At 39.4% G+C, this 15,071-nt stretch overlaps 1 protein-coding gene across 1 annotated transcript in view; it reads right to left on the bottom strand.

Moving 5' to 3' along the window:
• Positions 1–15,071, bottom strand: part of USP46 (ubiquitin specific peptidase 46) — a 32,758-nt gene that overhangs the window by 16,990 nt on the left and 697 nt on the right. The window contains exons 2-3 of the mRNA XM_071743543.1: positions 2,935–3,015; positions 1,908–2,121 (exon numbers count right to left, since the gene is read on the bottom strand). Of these exons, the coding sequence (XP_071599644.1) occupies positions 1,908–2,121; positions 2,935–3,015 (295 nt within the window). The remainder of the gene's footprint in view (positions 1–1,907; positions 2,122–2,934; positions 3,016–15,071) is intronic.

Genomic DNA, 15,071 nt, shown 5'->3' with positions numbered 1-15,071 from the left:
CAGTTGAGATTTCTCAAGCTCAGTATACCCCTTCCTTCAAGAAAGAAAGCATAATTCATCATTTCTTTCCAAATACATGTACTGGCTCTTGTTCAGCAAAGTACTGAAAATCAGACAAAGGACATGCAGTTTTGCAGTCACACTGATCTCAGTGAAACTTCTTTGTGGAAGGCTTCATCATCCTAACTTCAGCTGTCTGAAAGGCAATGTTCTTTGGAGCTGGTTTCATAGGCTCTCACTACAGTTAGTGGAAAAAGCAAGAGAGTGACTCATCCTAAATTAATTCCTTAGACTAGATGCTCAACTTTAGGCAGTGCTGACTCTGGGACGTGATATTTCAAGTCCTTCAAACACTTAAAACATCACAGAATTTGGACCATAAGACCCATGGCTGCAGAAGCTGTAGACATTATGTGCTGACACATCCTAGTGTATTGTAGCTGGAGTCACCTTTCCTCAGAGCAGCCCATACAGGCTGTGCTTTGTATGTGGGGCTAGAATGGTGCAGATAATGAACCCATATTTTGGTTATTGCTGAGCAGTGCTTGGGCAGCAGCAGCAAGGCTGTCTCTCCAACCCATGCCCACAAAGGCTGGGAGGCCAGGGGTGGACAAGAGGTTATGAGGGTGTGTAGCTGAGACAGCTGACCCAAACTAATCAAAGGGATACTCCACATCATGGGACTTCGTGTCCAGCAAATGAAGCTAAGAGAAAGGGGGGGGTGTGCAGGGTGGAGCAGGAAGCATTAATTATTAAGGTGGTTTTCTGCCAAAGGAACTCTGACATAAACCAAGCCTTTACTTCCCAGGGACTGACTGGAAACTGCCTGCTGATGAGAGGCAGAGAATAAATCTCCTTTGACTTTGCTTTGCTTCTACATGTAGCCTTTGCTTTTTTATTATTAAACTACCTTTATCTCCATGCACAATTTTCTTTCATCCTATTTTCTTCCCCTGTCCTGCTGAGAACAGGAGTGAGAGACAGGCTTGGTGGCAGCCAGTCAAGGTTAACCCACCACAAACAGTAACAATAACACCATCTAACAAAGATAATTTTTCACACACAAGTCTGATGAGCAGAGACTCATCCTCAGCAATAAGAAATGCTTGCAGGGGGAGAGGAAAATATCTCAGTGGTGATTTAGTGGGCACTTCTCCAGTGAAGGCTTTATTTGTCTGCTCCTTAAAAATCTCATGTGGATTTCCTCAGAAATAACTGTCCAGATTCTTAGGCTTTGCAGTTTCTAGCCTGGACACATAAGCAGGTTAATATACGAGTCTGGCCCTAATTAAAAAAAGCTAAAACCATAAAGTCCATTCCTTAAAGTGATCCCCAACTGTGTGGGGGCATTTATCACTGGATGACTCAGAGATGACTTTGTCACACTTTCTACTGCCTGCTCTGGAATGAGCAGTCTGCCCATCTACATCCCCTCACAAGGAAGTAATTTTTTCCAGGTGTTTGACTTGTATTTTGTCTCTTCATTCAAGGCTCCCCTCTTTCTAAGCATACCACCCATATTGATGTGAATCCAGACCAAAATGGAGCTGTGTGGCAGGCTTCCTAATTTCAAGATGTTCATCATAACTCTTAGACAGAACTACTCCAAGGTTAGGCACAGGCTATTGCTGACCTCATGTTTGAAAAGAGCCTGATGCCCTGTGGTAAGACTGTGCCCACGACTGCTAAGAACAAGAGCAGCAGCAGTTACCTGTCCTCCAGAGTGTTTTGGGCTACTGTAACACTCCTAGGTCACACAGTTTCTACACTGTCAGCTGCCCTCAAAAGTACTAAAAGTGATTTACTAACCTAACCTGAACATCTGACAAATATGACCCCATTCAGTAGTATTTATACTTTCCTGATCAATATATGAATGACTAAGAGGATTCCAGTTTTACACTTACCATTCTCTTTTCGTAACCTTGATATAAACTTCTTTGGTGGAATAACACCAACTTTCTTCTTCTGAGTAGCAATACTGTGGAAAAGATCTGCCAGGCAAGTCAAGAGATTTTCCTTCTTTTTCTGTTGGGCCTTGTATGATAACACATTTTCCCGAAACGGCCGGCAAAAATACAGTGCCTGCAGCACGGAGTTACAGTAGCAGGTGTTCCCAAACTGCCATGGAAAATTAAAAACAATCTTAATTCCTGTGCACCACAATAAAAGTAGTAGCTTCATTCAACTTCTGGCTTCTGTGCTCCTGTCCCATACCAGCCATTTTGCCATGCAGCTGCTGTAGAAATCTGTTTCCACACCCACCCCTGACACTTCACAGAAAACAGTGGTGTTCTAGGATATAACAGTGGTGTTAACTAGAATATTAAGTAAAAGTTTTCACTTGCTAGGGATATATTTACTGTAGTGGCTCTTGTTAGGCACATTTCCATATACTAATATACTCTTGCTGGGCTCTATCTTACTGTTCAGTAGCCGAATTACTGTATTTTCAGTGAAAAGAATTACCATGTCTGTTTTATTTATATGGGAATAAACAAGTGAATTAACAGATTTCTCAGTCATTCTCTACTTAGTCAGATAAAGGGGCTCCTCCTAAGAGAGTTACCAATGCAGACTGCTGTGTGTGCAAAGTTCCATCATTTCTCCCTCACATTTCACATGTAAAAAATAGGTTTTTAAGTTTATTGAAGTGCGTGTTCTAATCCCTAGAAAAATCTGTAGAACAGTAAACTGTTTTCTCTGGGGGTGTAATGAAGCTATCATCAAATATCTGATACAGTTTTGCAACCCATTTTGCCTAAAAATATGAACGTGGGCAGTACTTTGTCAAAAAAGGACAATCCTACGTTAGAACAGGATGGGGAGGAGAAAAAAAAAAAAAAAAAAAAAAAAGAAATGAAGAAACCAAAGGGCAAGTAGCATTAAATCCATAGTTCTGTGTCTGATTTGCCTACAGAAAACAGTACTTACATTGACCAAACCAAAGTAGTGTTCATTGATAGGAAACTGCTCTGGGCCAATGTCTTTTTCCAGAGCAGAGGCATTGGTGCCCTATAAAAAAAAAAGAGGGAAGAAATTATTTAAAATATTAAGATTCTCAAATAAAGTTGCTCTTTTGCAAAGTTATCTCAGATAAATCAGTCCCTAGATGTAAGGCAGATTTTCTAAACATTACTGAAACTCTTCTGAATCCTTTCTAATCCACCAGGTGCCTTTTACAATACTTGGGCTCCGGACTGGCACCCAGTTCTAGGAACAACACTACAAACATTAAAAGCAAGTGTAACATATCTGTCATTTTGTCCCATCTAACATCTAAGAGTGCATGAGCCCAAGCACTGTTACACCTCTTAATCACCTGATGTGAAAAGTTACGTTCAGCTGTATCTTCACTCCAGCAGCAAAATCACTATCATAACTACAGGTCAGTGAAGTACAACAAATAATTCTGAATGTTACCTGTAGATTTGCTATATTAAAATACCCATTTTAAAACAAGCTTGGGTTACCAAGCAAGCAAGCTGGATTGCTGCCAAAGCTCTCATGTCTTAATTCTTATCCTCTCTACAAGCTTAGGGTACCTCACAAAAAAGGCTGTATTTGGACAGGTATTCCCTACATATGTTTATTCAATACCTATCAGTTAACTGATTTTAAATCTGTATGATAACTGTATTACTGACATCAGACATTTATTTCCTTACTGAGCATGCTCTGCAGTGGCAAGCACTGATATAGTGTGTCTAAGAATTTCTATCACACAAGAACAGTGCAGTTGGTTGACTTTCATAAAACCATGTAAAATGCCCTTATAAACATGCCAACACATAAAAAAAAAAAAAAAAATCTGGAATTTCCTGTGTTCCTGAGGTTTGTTCATTGTATTATTTGCTCAGATACTTAATCAGCTAAAATTTTTAAAAGTTACTGGTATTCAAATGTAATAATTCTAGTGTCCCTTCCCCATCTCCTCCCCAAAGCCTGATTTTCGTTTCCTTACTGCACCTGCCACCACCCCTGCTTGCTGTATTAGATTATTATTTCATGTCAACTTATCAAAAGAAGGTGATCTTACAGTCAGCAGAATCAACGATGTGAAACTCAGCACAGGTGCTCTCTGGGAATTTGCAAGACTTGAAAGTAAAAGAGGTCCCTCAAGTTAACATCTTCCAGAAAAGCTCCAGACCTGGTGCCTGTGACTTCCCAGACACTCCCTTTCAGACTGCAGTGCACTACCTGCACAAGGCTCCATGCAAAGCTCAAGTGATGCATTACACACCCTCACTGAGCTCTGCTGTGCCTCAGTGAGAAACCTGGAAAAAGGAATGATCTATACAAAGCAATTATTGGCTACCTTTCAACTGAGATGACAGTGCTACAACTGTGCTGAGTTCCACACAAAGATGAGTTTCTTTGCTTGGAAAGTCAGCCTTGACAAAGATGCACATATTCAGCAAAGCATCCAGCTTCGGGAGAGGGAGGAAACTGACACAAGGTTTGCCTGTCTGGTATTAACACAGAAGCAAACAGCCATGGTTATTCTTGAACTTTGTCTGATAAAGGAAAAACAGGCCTACAGAGGATTAATGCAGCTTCTGAAGAAAACCAGCTTCATGTTGATACTGATTGGACAGTATTCAGACCAAAGAAAACGTTTTCTTCAATTTCACTTTTAGTGTTCAAATCAAGGTCTCTGCCATAAGAATGAAATGTGTTTTTCCAGTTCTGCTGGAAGTGGTTTCCACACTGAAAAAAAACCCTGTCCCTCCAGAATTAATGAAAACTAATATCTCTAAAAGGTTAGTTCCAACCCTCTCATAAACTGCAGGTTAGTGTATGCTGTTAGACAAGTAGCATGGAAGTGTAAAACTGTAATGCTCACTAGTAGCTCCTATGATACTCATTTGTCTTTCCTCTGAGGCCAGAGTTTCTGAATTCAGATGCCAGATGGTCTGATAAATTCTTTATAGCATTTAAATTGTCTTGTAAATACTGTGAGAAAGAGCAAGAATCAGGATTTGCCAAACAAAATTATCACTGAAAACCAAAACAAATCCATGATGAGCACTAACTGATATATAAAAGCTATACATTCCATGGAAATTTCCAAAATACGTGCTGTTGAAACACCATCTTGGCTTCTGCTAATATAAACTGAAGAGCTGCATGCTGGTTTCCCAATAAAACAGAGGCTAAATTCAGTCTTTGGGTAACCTGACATAACTCTCATGGACTTCATTAGGAGTTGTGCCTGCTTATACCAAAGGCAATCTCAGTCTGGTTTATTTTAAGGTCTCCAAAAATGTACTTTTAAATTCATAGAAAAAGAAGAGCAGGAAAACAGATAAGAAGCACAGAGATACAATATTTCAAAGCAGGATATATTTCTTACATGGACAAAAAAAAGGTAGACAGATTATTTAGTGTTTAGTAAACTCAAACCATGCCATGTTGCATTTATATTTCAAGTTTTGCATAGGATACCTCTTCAAGGAACAGTAGGCAAGATGGCAGAAGTGACTGGAAAGTTTTCCAGCTAAAGTATACCAGAAACTGTTCACCCAAGACAAGTATAGAATCATAGAATCATAGAATTGGCTGGGTTGGAAGGGACCTCAGAGATCATCAAGTCCAACCCTTGATCCACTACCGCTGCAGTTCCCAGCCCATGGCACTGAGTGCCACATCCAGGCTCTTTTTAAATATCTCCAGGGATGGAGAATCCACCACTTCCCTGGGCAGCCCATTCCAATGCCTGATCACCCTCTCAGTAAAGAAATTCTTTCTAATGTCCAACCTAAACCTCCCCTGGCACAACTTGAGACCGTGCCCTCTTGTCTTGCTGAGAGTTGCCTGGGAAAAGAGACCAACCCCCACTTGGCTACAACCTCCTTTCAGGGAGTTGTAGAGAGCAATGAGGTCTCCCCTGAGCCTCCTCTTCTCCAGGCTGAACAGCCCCAGCTCCCTCAGCCTCTCCTCATAGGATCTGTGCTCGAGTCCCTTCACCAGCCCAGTTGCCCTCCTTTGGACCTGCTCCAGGACCTCAATATCCTTCCTGAACTGTGGGGCCCAGAAAGTAAGCAAAGTTTAAACTGGAAAAAAAATTTTATTAGAGATGTGTTAAAAATTACTCAGAACTCAGTTTAAACCAACCATATCATATACAGAGAATACACTAGTCTATTGAAGGTAATCTGCAGCAAAAATCAACCCTGAAGATTTAACATGGTTTTAAGCATGATTGTGCTTGTTCCCATTCCCAGCAAGTTATTTTTTTCACTTCTGCAATGAAAGCCTACTCAAACATTTCAAATGCAATCCATACCCTATGGTTTTATAAATGGTCCTGCCCTTCAGCTAGGAGAAATATCCTATTGCAGCTGTATGTAGTTTCATAAAAAAACTACAAGAGTGGCAGTGCAGCCACAGAACCTGAAATGAGGAGAGACCACATAAGTCAATGAACTGGGATCTGGGACTATTAAATAAATTTGTATCATGGTATAGAGACAACAAAGGAGACTGGCTGCTACTTCCAAGAATCCACTAAAATGACAGGATCTTGTGAGAATGAGAACTAGGTCAAAGTGGAAACTCCTCTTATGTATGCTGTGGGATTGGTGAACTTTGATTTCTCTGAAGTTTCACCATTTAATTCAGCAAGCAGTAGTCAGCCCTTATAAAATGGCAAAGACCTACAGCTAGGGCCATAGCCAAGCATGGGTCAATTCAGGCTAAGCCAAGATTTCTATCACAGCATCTCTCCAAAAGCCTCCTGGCCATATGACCTATATTTTTTTCCTCTTGTTATTTTGCTCTAGGCCTTCAAATGGAGAAGTCTGCCAGTTTTCTTCTCAGCTGAAATTTCTGATAATGTTGCTAAGAGTTTTATTTGTCACATGAAACAGATCAAGAAAAAAAACCTCCTGCTCCTTTGCACTTTAGCATGTGAACAAAGTAACAATGCAGGGGGAAACAAAACATTAGATTATTAAAATACATGTAGTAAAATAACCTAAACACAATTATTCTGTGGAGGATGAAAAATGGAATAAAGCTGATATGAAAGACACTGCAAACAGATGGCAAATCAGATTGGACTTTCTAGTGTGATAGAGCATTAAAAAAATGGTGCTATCTAGAAATATGCATGTGCTTAATTTAAAGTAAATGAATGCAGTAAAGAAAGTAGGACGTTTCATAAATCACCTATGGAAAATCTATTAAGTAAACAGAAACCTTATGAATAACTACAAAACAATAAAAATCAAGGTAATAAATATCAAGAAGTAACTTTTTTCACAAAAAAATCTAAAAAATGTAAGAAAAAATACATAAAAATTGAACCAGAAATACAGAAGTTTAACAAATGTATAAAGAACAGATATCAATGAAGGGAGATGGATGGTCCATGAAAAAGGGCTTCAGATCACATACAGCTGTGAACTAGATTTTTTTTTCTTAGTATTCAGGGAAAGTGAGAGCAATGTGCTAGAAATAGGGTTGTTTCCTGAAGGGAGAAACTGAAGACTTAAGACAAACTAAGGGTGACAGTCTGGGCTGGTAGAAGAGAAATTAGAATAAAAATAGAAATGGCTTCAGGGCCAGCCAGCCTCAGTTTCAGTATTTTGGAAAGCACAGCATATGGGAAGGAAGGGAAAAAGAAAATAAAGAAAGATGTGGAAGAACTCCTGGCCAACAAATGGCAGTGATGAATAGCTCAAAAGAGGGGAAGCAACTGTAAATAAAATCCAAACTTAGGTCCCAGAGCCATCACAAAGAAATCAAGAGTAAGAGAAGAGCAGGCACTCTCACACTATGCATACGTATGGAACTGCTTCCAACAGACACATCTCCTGTCCCTGGTGTTGGACTCTGTCCTCAGGGGCAAACTTAACTTTCAGAGAGGTATGGTGAGTAATAAGAATAGCTGAGCCAGCCTTCCTCCAAACTCACAAATATTAAATGCCAAACCTGAAACGTTTCTTTGTAAAATGTAAATCCCACAGGATGGTTGAATTGAACCAGGTTAGTTTTTGCATGTTTTTCTTTTGCAAAGTAATATTTTATTGTTCCTCTGGCAGAGCTACTTTGGGTCCCTGTTGCCATAAGATAAAAGAGGTACAAGAGGATGCTATAAAAAACATAGGGGATCATAGTAACAGTAAAAGGATGGTGACTGACCAAAGAAGCACTGTGTACTCGTATTTTTGAAAGCAAAGTGATTTAAGACAATGTATCTAAATAATTTTTTGTGCCTTTTTAAAGAGTTTTCTGACCACAAAGGCGAACTATGAGAGCTTGAAAGGAGATGTTTAATGTTTTTTTTGCTGGATGCACTAAAATATCTCTAATCACAGATCTAAGGATTGCTTATACCATAAATAACTCAGCTCTTTACTGGGTGGTTGCCAAGAAACTAATAAAAATTGGGAAGCCTGAAATCTCGAGCTTCTTAAAATCGTGGACAAAGTATTTAAAACTTTAAAAAAAGTAAGTTTTCTCAAAGCACAAAGCAAAGAAGTACTGAAAGCAAGGTTCTAGTGAAGTATTACAAGTCAAGTATCTAAATGCATAACTTGTGGGGTTTTTTGGTTTGGTTTGGTTGTTTGTTTCTTTTTAATATTGACTTTTAAATTTTCCATGATTAAACAACCTTTATCAAATTGCAGCTCAGTATTCTCTCATGAGTCTGCCTCCAGTCCCAGCTTAATTTTTCTTGGATTGGTGGCACTCAGGCTTTTGTTGGAAAGTAGGAAAAACATTTTTTTTTTTGGCCAGTTTCCTTCTTCAGAACACATAACCTCAAGATGGCATCAGAAATGAAAAAGAGACTGAGGTTTGCTTACAGACTATAATTTCTTCAATAACATTTTTGTCTTGGCCACCCAGAGTGTATACACTGTGCCTCAGAGCACCCTAAAGGCAAGGCACCTTCTAGACTTCATCATAGATGCACCAGCTGGAGTACTCTTTGATAACCTGGAGACATAAGAAAGAATATCTTCATTAAAACTTCATTAAAGAAGATGAGATATGAAGGCTGCAGGTATGTTGCAGGACAGGTTGAGAATTCAAAAGTATTTTTGACAATCAATTTTTGACAATGTTTTTCCTCAAGATGAGGGCTCTAAAAAGTGATGAAATTCAGCTGAGGCAAATGAACATGAAGAGAACCATCCTTACATTTACAGAATAGGAAACAGCTGACTAAAGTAGTAGTGCTTAAAAAAAAGTCTAAAGACCACAAAATAGAATACAATTAATAAGCACCAGCTATGCCATGCTATTTAAAAACAAAAAAAAACCAAAACCAAAACCAAACCAAACCAAAACAAAAAAACCCCAAAGCAAATGTAGACAACATAATGAAATTATTGTAGACAGGAGTCTGCAATGTTCTTTAAGTAAATTTCCTGTGTAAGTTGATACTGGTAAAACTTCAGGCTGGACCTTCAGAAGAACCCTATGTCCAGATTTGGGTGCTAGGTTTTTAAGAAAGATGCAGATAACTGGAGAAAATCTGAAAGAAGGCAGAAAAAGGAAAAAAATCAACTTCAGAGAAAAATTACCTATAAAAAGGGGTTGAATGGGGTCATATTTGATAAGATGGAAAAGGCTGAGGCAGGGCATGAGAATAATTCCAAGTATATAGTTTGTTACAAAAGGGAACTAGTCTGTTCTCAAACCCAAGCGTGGATAAGATGAGTACCAAGCTCAGATTATGGTAATATAGATTTGGGTGAGACATTAGGAAACATTGTGGTCATAAGGACATTGAAGCATTGTGACAGGCTGCCTAGAGACATGATGTAATCACCATCACTGGAAACCTTCAGGTTTGACAGACATACATCAGAAATGCTTATCAAATGGAATTCAGTGGACAGTTAGAGACTTTATTGTCCTAGGACAGGTGCAACTACCATTAGGTCATTAATTGTGAAATCAAATTAAATAACCACAACACGCAATATCCAGTAAAGGCTGGTTTGAAACCTTCAGAGCAGCAGCCTTCTCTGCAAAGGCAGAGCATACCCAAGAACAGGATTATAATGGAGCCCTGCTGGTGGGGATGTAAGCTCATTTCTTCCCCAGAGGTACCCATAGACTATGTGTTAACAGTACCTACCATACATAAATGTACACACCTGCATCTATCAAACAGCCAGCCAAGAACAGTCTGTTGAGACTAAAGGAAGATCAGTAAAAGAGAAGCTGATGACTGGCCATGATTTGCACTCCACAGAGTGGCTCTTCAAGCCCATCAGAACTTTACCTCCTGTATAGCACTTGCCCACCACACACAGTCTGCTTTTAATCCCATCTCTTCCACAATTCAGACTCACTCAGCCCTGCTGAGCTGTAATTAAGAGGTTCCTTTATCAAGGTATTTAGCATAACTGCTGGCTTGTTCCTAATTCAGCAGCTTGAAGCCAAAGACTTCCATGCATCTGAAAGAAACACACTGTAAACCAGACTGTATTCAGGAACTGCCCTGTTGTGCTTGTCTTCTAAACAACTGGTAAATGCATGGTAACCACTTTGACCATAAAAAAGGTCTTCATGCAAGACAAGCCTCAGGTCTTAGCCCAAGTTATACATTGGAAATTATGTATTAGGATGTTTCTCACTTTGCATATCCTCCTCTATCTAATAAAGAACATCTTGTGTGGACTTCTGTTTGTCTTTTATGGAACGCAGACTTTCTGCTTTTCAGCCCAGTACCCATTTTTCAGCTATAGACTCAACTTTCTCATTATTTAAGAAAGGTATCACAATAATGAGACTTCATATTCTCTCTATTTTTCATATTTCCGTTTCTGTATTTTCTATGTATTTTACTGAATTTTTGTGCTCTAGAGACTATGCTTCTAACTACATTGCTTGATCTGCCTAAAACTAACATTTTTGGATATAAAAATCTATTTTCCTTTATCTGTCTTCAGGTAGCTGGTTTACTGTCTTGGCATGTATGATTCTTCTTTAATCTCTGTGTATGAGGAGTTCTAAAAGTCGCAAAGAAATATATACTGCAGGTTCCCCAAATGAGTAAATCAGTTGAAAGACATAGTGGTCAATTATGTGATTCAATAACTCTCTTACTATAGAAAGCAGAATTTGACTACTTTTACAGTATTACAATTGTTTGGGATTTTTTTTATCAAGCATTTTCCAAATCTATGTTTACACCTTGAGTCCTCATTCTGCCAGTTCCCTATATTAAAAAAAAATCCTGCTATGATTCTCTAAAATCATAGTATAAACAAGCAAACAAAACCACACCAAAAACCAACCGACCAAACAAACAAAAAATCCAACAGTTAATGCTTATTTGTTCCTGAATGTAGAGACTCCTATTTTTATGTTTTTCTCTACAGCTCTTTTCTAGGATGGTTAGAAACATTTTGACTTTCAAAAATGAAAGGTGACATTCATAGGTTTTCACATAATTCCTCATTAATTGTGTGGATGTTTTCAAGAAGAAAAACACCAATTGTTTTGGAACAAACACCAATTGTATGGAACTCATAGGGGCTATGAGAAGAACAGGTAACATGCAAGCCCTGTTAATTAAAAACTAAATTAATCTGAGGGTCTCAACTTTTTTTCCTGAAGGATACCTACACAACAACTACCAGGAGCAACTCTGAGCTACCTCACATGATACCTTGCATGGTAAGTGATCTAAATGTGTTCAGAATATTCTATTTATTAAACTGACAGACCACTCTGAAGTGCAAATCAGGTTTTATGAATTAGCACCACAAAATTATGAAAGGGGGGTGTTAATAGCTGTTCTCAGAAGGTATTTAGGAGAAATAAGGTCCACAGGGCTCATTAGCCATCTCTGTAAACATGCATGTCAATACATCCTGAACTGGTTAGATGTTAGATCCTTCCCTGCACAGAGCAGTAATATCCCCAGGCCACAGCTGCAGCATGGATTTAACTCAGAACTCAAGGCTGTACCAAAAGCTCATCAACTGAGAAACATAATGCAGAGCATCTCAGTAAACAAGAATCTTAAAAAGCCAACATATCTACCTATCTTTGAACCAGCATCATGTACTTGAGGCCTCAGGTTATCTCACAGCCACAGGATTACAGCATCCTAGGGGCTAAATGCACACCCCTGCCTTGTGTCTGCCATCTCCAGGGGTTACGTGGCACCAGGTGTTGGTGTTCCTTCAAACAGGGTTTCTTCAGTGTATCTTAGATTTCTTCACATGTACCATTCCTGTCCTACATAAAAAGCTGGTGATTGCCTATTGCATACCTCCTGCCATGGTTAACCTAGTGCAGAGACAGAGTGGATGAATTTTTCCAGTGTCTGAAAGGCAGGTAAGAGAAACATCTTGAGGATGACACCTCCCTTTTCAGTGAGGGTGGTCACTTCACTCACATAAGAATCCCTCTGATTGCATTGCCTTTGTCCCCTCCACCCCAGGGAGCAAGCTTCAGCTTTTTGGTGTTATTGATCAAATAAATGAATAATAACGAGCACAATTGTTATTATAATTAGGGGGGCAAAACTGGTAAAAGACAACAGAGAAATTTTGTTTAATTCCAGACCTTGTGCATTTGAATATTTACTACAAAGAAATGTGCCAAGTGGAAAGTCTGCATCTAAGATTTTTTTTCTTATTCGTTAGCTCCTACTGTGTCTCTTTTGCAAGCAAATCAAGTAGTGTTCCTGGCTTCTTTGCTTCATTACACTTGTTTTGATCATTCCTGGATAAGACTGAATCTCTACCATCTTCAGGAGACCAAAATTACAACCTGAGGTACAAGAGCTCAGCCAGCCAATTAAATAGAAAACATGTATCCCTAGCATGTCAACTAGCCAAGTTCCCTTGAGCTAAACTCATTCCGCTAAATTTCAGCTACTCTTCCACTCTAGGACATGAAAGAAGTTGGACAAGCAAACACAAAAAACTTTGTCAGGAAATGTCTAGCATTGAAAATATTATCTATGTTGCATTCTGAAAAGGATATCTCAGGACCAATTCCTTCCACTGCCTCTCTTACTTCTTGACCTTTCTCTCCAAGAAAATCAGCCAGCATCATCCCTTCTCAAAAGCTGAGAAAAAAAATAATCTCTGTGGACACATTCAAGTAGAATGGAATGGAAAAATATAAAGAAGGACAAAACTTTTCTTTCATTACTATGCTCAACCAGGTTAGAAAATTTAGAAACATATTATTATGCAGCACTCTATAACAAATATATTACCTAAGAATTATGCAGCTATTTCTTAGTCCACAAATGTTAAGTCTTCAGATCTTCAAGCACTAAGTTATAGAGTGCAGGAACAAGTTCTGGGAATTAACATCTTTGTCTGGCAGATCTCTACAGATGCCCTAAGTCAAAGCAGCACTACAAATATTCAGGTTTTGTGCAGGTAAAAGATTTTTTCATATACCTCTAGCCTTCCAAAATTCCATTCTTATGGAGAGTCATCATAGCTCCCTTTACAGAGTCTTTAGTTCAAACCTCATCTAAGCAGGCACATTTTTTGAGGAACCCATAATGCAGTGTTACCAACACTTCCAAGAACTTACTTTTCTTTTACAGACCAAAATTCCTGTAGCCTTCTGAAAATCCCACCCTTTTTTCCTAAAAAGATCTTCCAGTCCCTGTGGGCTACCCAGGAAAGACTAAATGTGACCAGCACATGACAACATCTCCAAAAGCTAAGTATACAGACCCCAAGGAATGCCTGGCTTTAAAACATTATTATTGAAACAACTTCACCTGCAGCCACAGTACTGATAACCATGGGCTAGAATTGCCCTTGTATGCTTTTCCTGCCTGGGGCTCTAGTTCTTCCTGTCAGTCTCTCCATTTCTCAGGTGCTAATTTTGCATGATATACAGGCAGTGAGTGCTGAGCAGCATACCATTAGAACAACCTCATCAGTTTTGCTGTGAATTAGTGAATCTTCTTTGGGAGAAGTGTACAAGTGTGTCTGTCTAAAGCACACAAAAGAAATCATGGTGTTCCTAGTACTTTTTGCCAGTGTTAAAGTTTTACAGCCACCTAACAGTCTCCAGCTCCCCTTCATGTGGTGCTCTCTGACTGAGTCTGCAGGGCATTCCCACCATTCATCAGCAATGCAAACTGGAGCCTGCCTCAGAAGGAAGGAAAGTGCATCCAGGTTTTCTTCTCAGTTCTGTACTGTTTCCTAAACCTTTCTTTGCAGTACAGGACTGGAAATTATTAACAACAATTAAAAGCTTAGAAAATTACTTACTGTTGGTGAAGAAAGGTGAACACCCAGGTTATTGTACCCCAAGCCTGGATTTTGCATTAATTATTTTTAACCCCAAATCCAACTTTCCCTCTCTGCATTTCAGAGCAGATGTTTCAAAGGGAGAACTGAGGCTAAGTCAGAACTATGCATGGGTTGTCCTGGACATCTGGCTGGCAGCAAAAGAGCAATCCCATGTAAGTGGAAGTGTGGACATGTGGAAAGGGAGCAGGATCACAATGTGCACTCCCTCCCCCAGACCACTGCTGCAGTCCCTGCGGGAGCCAGGCCTCTGGGGCTGCATCCCTTGCCTTACCCTGGAGGTAGGCTCCATTCTCCAGGGCAGATGAATGGTATGTGTGGCATCACCAGCACAAGGCATGCTGGGGCACCACATGGAGGGAGGCTGGCAACTGTGTGTAGCTGCTCTTGAAGAACCTGGAAATAAGGGGGGTAAATACAGACTAGAACAATAAAATGTGCAGAAATTTGCTTATCTTCTGTTTACACTGGGGTGCTTAGCACACACCCAGTCCTTTGGCAAGTTTATTACAGCCTCACTGTACTAATAAACCTTTGACAAAGTTTGAGCTCTCCTTTCCCCCTACAAAAAGTTTCAAAAATCTAAACCCAATCAGATGCTCCAAGTTTGTTAGGATTAAAAATAAACCCAAACACAATGCAGAAGGTTGTCCTTTCAACTGTTCCTAGGGAGGAAAGCGACAAAGTCTGAACATAACAAACAAAAATATTAATGTTTCCTTATTTCTTCCCAATTGTCTGGTCTGATTTAAAGAAAACTAAGATATTCAAGAGCTCTCCAGGCAGTGTGCAGTCCAAGCTCAAACCTGA

The sequence above is a fragment of the Heliangelus exortis genome, chromosome 4 (assembly GCF_036169615.1).
Source record: "Heliangelus exortis chromosome 4, bHelExo1.hap1, whole genome shotgun sequence".
Classification (NCBI taxonomy): domain Eukaryota; kingdom Metazoa; phylum Chordata; class Aves; order Apodiformes; family Trochilidae; genus Heliangelus; species Heliangelus exortis.
Note: the sequence above shows the minus strand (reverse complement) of the source record. Positions and strands in the feature narration are given on the sequence as shown.